Source organism: Rhizopus delemar, genomic scaffold (assembly GCF_000149305.1).
Source record: "Rhizopus delemar RA 99-880 supercont3.37 genomic scaffold, whole genome shotgun sequence".
Classification (NCBI taxonomy): Eukaryota; Fungi; Mucoromycota; class Mucoromycetes; order Mucorales; family Rhizopodaceae; genus Rhizopus; species Rhizopus delemar.
Window position 1 is genome coordinate 1,992 of NW_027137863.1, and position 6,195 is coordinate 8,186.

Below are 6,195 nucleotides of genomic sequence, written 5' to 3' on the forward strand. Positions count from 1 at the left end.
ACTTGACATGCAAATAAAAATAAAACAACCTTTTATCCACTACAACATCTATTTGTTACATGCCAAGTACTTTATCTATGCTTATAAGTCAGCAAGTAGGCGATACATTCCCAAGTTCCTTAAAAGGAAGGTGAAAAGGGGAAAGTCGGTGTAAGTATGGTTACACTATATACCTTATTAGTCTTGCTTACGTGCTTGTCTTTAGCTTCTTCACTCATCCCTCCTCATTCTCCATCATTCCTGCAAACATACTTTTTCATAACCAAATACCTTTAGACACATAAAAGGCAAGAAAAGAAAGCAACTAAGCAAAAGAACAGTAGCAGCTACTTTTTCATCTCTTGTCTTCATTTGAATGCAAACTTGCCTGAGAAAAATAAAAAAAACAAAAGAAGCTTTCTAAAAGAAAAAAAACGTAAAGCAGACAAAACATACTATCAATATACTGAGTACTTGGCATACATACCAACTGAATAATATAAAAAATAAAAGACGTGACTCATCACTCATTAGATTCCTTTTGAGAATGCTAATTAAGGAATCTCAACTTTACCACCAGCTTCTTTCTTTTTGTTTTTCTTTTTTCTTTGCTTTGTCAATCATACACTACCTGGTCTTATGTTTATTTTATTACACAACTTGACTTTTCAATTAAAAGAGTAGAGATAGGATTAGAAGAATGCTTAGCAAAACAAGCGGTTTAAAGACAAGCAAGTAACTTAGACAAAGCAAAAAGTGAAAGGTAAAAAGACAAGAGGAATATTTAGGAAGTATTTTTTTTTATTAAAAGTGACTTTTCATTTTTATTTGATATAAAAAAAAGCTGACATTGTTAGCCATATTTTCAAAATGAAAATATGTTTCCAGGCACTGCCACGTGGAGGCCATGTCTTTAAGTGCCCTTCGCTTTCGTCTTATCTTTATACTGCAGAGGAAATCGACAACGCTACGGAGACGTGATGGGAGGAGCGGTTCTCCCACCACGAATGAGAGATGAACAAAACGCCAACAGTTTCAAAGAAGAAAATAATTTTGAAATTTGGCTCCTCTTTTTATACTTTTTTTTTAAAAAAAATTATTTGAAAAAAGGTCACTTCTTAACAGTCAAACCAAAGTCACCTACAGCAAAAGGATTTCATTTGTTCCTTTGGTTACATGTGAGTACTAATTCAGTAATTTTCTTTCATTCATTCCTTGTTCAATATTAAATATTACTCCTTATTCTAAATAATCCATCAGCATAGTTCGCATTAATACTCCTTTTTATTTATTTAATATGGCGCTCCTTACAAAAATAAGACAGCTTTTGGACTAATAGCTAAACTCAGGGATCTTATTCGACTAAATTCATCTGAGAAGGATTCGGAATATACAATTTATAGCTTTTTGTGGACAATACAATACAACTGGTTCACTACATTTCATCATATAAAAGAATCATTCTTCAATAAATACAAATATTGAATATTCACCTAGCAACAATAGCATAAGTTCAATACAAAGCAGATTATTAACTGTTATAGAAATTATCATTTTACAAAAAAAAACTTATCACACTTTATAATAAAAAGCTTTAAGGCTACCTCTTTATATATTTTTAAAACGAGATGTTATACTATGGAACTATAACTACAAAACTAAGCATATAAGTTCTTATAATCAAGTTCATATGACGATGAATAGGTATGATTTTGATTACTTATGCATAACATGACTTTGTCGCTCAGCTTATATTTTGCACATCTATATAACTTACCAATATTAAGCATACACAATCCAAAATTCAATTGTATTTATTATAATCAATCGTGACTTTTAATTCGTATCATCACAACATCGCATGATTTATTTTGCTACTACCCATTCCATACACCGAACAAAGCAAATTGAAAGATCACGCTTATTTTTTTTTCGTCAGTTATAAAATATTATGTTATTCTAGTCGTAGGATATTTTCTTTATTAACAAACACTAAAAGCAACCATCCCCATCAACCATATGATCAACAGTAAAGAATATGTAGTAAAGTAATAAATTTATTTCTTTTGTAGTTTGTTCATTTGGTTTCTTACCAGAATTCCAACATGCTCTCATTGACCACAGGATAATACTTTCCTATATTTGCATGATTTTTAGAATATTGACTGGAGGTCATTTGTAGCCATGTCGACAAACTTCAGGGAACGTCAAAAACATACAGGACGATACTACTATTCATTACCCCATGAACCCCTCTTTCAAACATTTTTATTGCCAAACAGTCTTGTTTCATACTAGACCGACACTATAGCTCAACCTATTTCAAGGAATGTGATAATAACAAATATAGCAAACAAGATACGCATCAATTGAAACTAGATTTGTCACCAAGCGATAAAATAACAGCAAAAAAGAACAATGAGAGATGATATGATCACAAAGTATCTCTTGATGCTTCTTCATATTCAATTCCATACAAAATAATGAGTAGATAAAGGACAAGGTAAGTCTCTTTGATTTGATATCATCTGGACAAAAGTCATAATTTTATTCCATTCCTTCTTCTTTATTGTACTTGACTGTGATCATGCTATGGAAGATAAAAAAAAACGTTGATTACTGTAGCATCATCTTTATGCAATACTGAATCCTAGGTTATTAGTTCTGGATCTATAGAACAGTATTATGCTTTTCGGAAGCATTGTGTTTCTAAATCTTTTCATATGCTTCCTTGTCAACTGAGAATGATGACTAGGTCAAAGTAGAATGATCATGTAAAACCCTAGGACTTGTACTTCATTGGTTCTATAGACGAATTGACTAATTTAGTATGGCACCAAGTTTTATCATGTAATTACTTACAGATTATGTTTCAATATTACGACGATGGAGAGTAAGAAATGACTGAAGATGCCGGTTTCTTTTAGATTTTGACTGATGAATGATACAATAAAACCATGAAGAGTGAGAGAAAGAAGGATTCCCATGGTCAAAAATGTAACAGACAGACGATTTTGCAGGAATTGCTTTTGTTAATTTCTCATCATCGCGTCATGCCAACGCAGAGTAAACTTTGATAAGAGCAAAAAATGTATAAAAAGGAACCCGATTCGATGTCTTTTTTCTTTCTTTATCAGTTATAACAGCACAGTAGATCAGCAATGCAACACACCAACAACACAGCAGATCAGTATCATAGTAGATCAGCCTCATAGTAGATCAGCATCATAGTAGACCAGCATCATAGTAGATCAGCAACACTGAGAGAGTTACCAGTTCAGCAGAGGTTCTTCGATTTATTGCTTTACGCTTTATCTGATTCTCCCCTTTTTGGAAAAAGAACGTAGAAGGGCACCTATTCGACATGGCCTCCACGTGGCGGTGCCTGGAAACATGTCTTTACTATAAAGGCATGGCTAACAATGTCGACTTTAGTACTTGTACTTCTATATATATCCTATGCAATAAAATTATTCTTTGTCCTTTTTCTTTTCTCTCTCTCTCTCCTTGTATCTTTCTCTGCTTCTCATGTTACTTACATTGTCTACTATATTCTTTGGCTTCGTTTATGTCTTCAAACAAGTCCATTAGCTTCATGTATAGCAATCATCATCCTTAGCGTACAAAGGAAGAAAGCTGAAATAGCTTTGTATAGTAACATGGCTTCTTTGTCTTATATCTGCAAGCCAAGGCTTTAATACTATGTAAACAATGAGACAAAGTACCATCCACGTACCCATTAAAGCCTGGAACCTATTACCTTTTACATGTAATATGATCATAACAGTTGGTCTAAAGTGCACTTTGCTATTCTTTCTTGGTTGAGCTTTCATTGTTCATTCACCATTACTCCATTTTTCATTCATTATTCGTTCATAATTCATTCATTATTTGCTTATTACTTTCTATAACAGTAATGTTGTCATCAGAGAGAGAGGGAGAGAGAGAGGATGTTCTTGTGAGCGTACAAAAAAGAATACCAAACAATATTCTGTACTGATAAACGGCAAGCATTCAAATAAACCATAAAAGAAACTCTCTTGGCCACTTAGAGGCATTAGTAAAGTAACAATGTATGTTGTCAGACTGACTTACATCATGTAGTTCATTTCTTTCTAGATTGACCCTTCTGCTTAATTTTTTCCTTCACATGAAGTAGATCTGGACGACATTAGGTCAAGCAATTCCACTTTGCAATACAAAAGTATGTATATGACAAGTACTTACGAAGCGAATAGAAAAGAAAGAGAAAGAGAAAGGAAAGAAGAAAAAAGAGAGAACAAAGAAATAGGGATCGACAACAATGTACCTTAGTTGATTTCATTGTCCGTCAATGACAGATAAGATCACGTGAATGATATTGACCTTATCGGACATTCGTTTATCCATGACCGTACTTGACCTTGTTTCCATTTATGGGTATTCTTATTTTCCTCTTGCTCATTTTTTTTCCCTCTTTTCTTAATTATTCTTTAATTCATAAAGACCCTTTTCTTCATATTCTGTAGTCACTATACCATAATAGAATAGAATAGAATAGAGAACAAGGCTTTGTTTGTGTTTTTACTTTTTCTTATAGACTAATTAGTTTACATCGGAATACTTGGTTCACTAGTCATAAAGCTTTACAGCATCTTATAAAAACTCCACTCAAACAGTCTTTTGTGTACATGAAAAGCAACTAAGCCGCATATAGAGATAGTATAGAGAAATAACATAGAGAAATAACATAGAGAAATAGTACAAGGAATGTCTTTGTAAATGGGGGATTTATTAAAAAAGATATAGATTGATCAAGTATAAGACCATAAGGTTGTCACTGAACAGTCTCATAGTGACTGATCTCACTGTCCTATTACTTGTTCTATCACTTCTTACCTTGTTTGATATATATGAATAATAAGCATGTACAGCATCGTTATGGTCATCATAGGCAATAGAGGATAAGCTCTACACGATGATTGTTGTCTATTACTGTATCGTACCTACCTTGTCATGTAAACTTGCTATTGGATGATCAACATTGATGGTGACTTGTAAATAACTGGTTGTCATGGTGAAATCAGGTACTCATAGTCTTGTATCTCTCCTACTTTCATAATATTGTCATAGCAAGTAGGTCTTGACTAGATCCATGCATACATATATACCCATGGTTGATCTATTACACAATCACTCTCACAAGCACAGTCCTCTCTCTCTCTCTCTCTCTCTCTCTCTTCCCTTTCTTCCCTTTCTTCCCTTTCTTCCAAATAAACTATCCCTTTGCTGTCTTCTTGCTCTTGTTTTCTTGTCTCCGCTCTCTCCTGCCTCGATAGTTTTTCTTTTACTCCAGAATTCTATCTATGGTCCACGACTATTGATACTCTAAGCTATACATCATCTCCTTTCTATTGATCATTATCTCATTTCCTACTTTTGCTGACCGAGGTTACATTATGCTTAAAGTGTTGACCACTGCTATCTCTTTGTTCTCTATACTTCTATTTCTATTTCTACTTCTTGCTTTTTGTTTACTTCAAATTATATGGTGATTTCAGTAGACAAGTATCTGTATTCCTAAACTAAGGCTTTTCTATCGCTCTTCTTTTTTTTTTTTCCTTCCTTCTCCTTTTTGTTATTTTTCTTTAACTCCCTATCTTTGGTTCATGTGTAGTTTCTAGTCTGCTTGTTGAGCTGCTCTCCATTGCTTTTCGTATAGGAAGAATAGGTCTGGTAACATCCTTCATAGGTTTGCTTTCGTCGATTGTTTGCTTATTTTCAACTGTTGATAGATTATTAGAGAAAAGATCCTTTAGAAATGTCTATGACTACACTTGACTGTTTATGTCTTTGGCTGTAAAGTAAGCTTTTTGCTTGTGTAAAAAGACACGGGATAAACACGAAAGGTAAAGAAGAAGAAGAAAAAGAGAAAAGAAAAAGGAAAAAAGAGCAAATACAGACGTATTACTAAGCCATCTTTGTGCAACTCCATCATCTCAACATCAAAGGTAATCAGGTAGACACAAAGTCCCTTTCTTTCTTTCCCTTCCTCTTTCCTTCTCTTTTATTTATTTATTGATGGATCATTTGTTTAAAGCATCGTCTTGTATCAAGCCATGTACATACAATAACCAAACACTGGCAGCTGTCTTTTCCCATTTTTATCATCGTGTGTCACTTACCTCGACTTGATCCTATTCTACACATATTCATCTCTTGAGTATCACTATCCAT

The 6,195-nt window shown here is 33.5% G+C and overlaps 2 protein-coding genes across 2 annotated transcripts; both read right to left on the reverse strand.

The window, feature by feature from the left end:
* Positions 1 to 3,334: 3,334 nt before the first annotated feature.
* On the reverse strand, positions 3,335 to 3,576 carry RO3G_17320 (uncharacterized protein; the record flags this gene model as incomplete). The annotated part of the gene is made up of 2 exons (XM_067671904.1): positions 3,335 to 3,425; positions 3,515 to 3,576. 2 exons carry the CDS (start codon positions 3,574 to 3,576, stop codon positions 3,335 to 3,337), a joined length of 153 nt encoding a protein of 50 aa, XP_067528005.1.
* A 2,030-nt stretch (positions 3,577 to 5,606) lies between these two features.
* RO3G_17321 (uncharacterized protein) lies at positions 5,607 to 6,195 on the reverse strand (the record flags this gene model as incomplete). The annotated part of the gene is made up of 2 exons (XM_067671905.1): positions 5,607 to 5,743; positions 6,144 to 6,195. The coding sequence occupies 2 exons, from the start codon at positions 6,193 to 6,195 to the stop codon at positions 5,607 to 5,609; spliced, it is 189 nt and encodes a 62-aa protein (XP_067528006.1).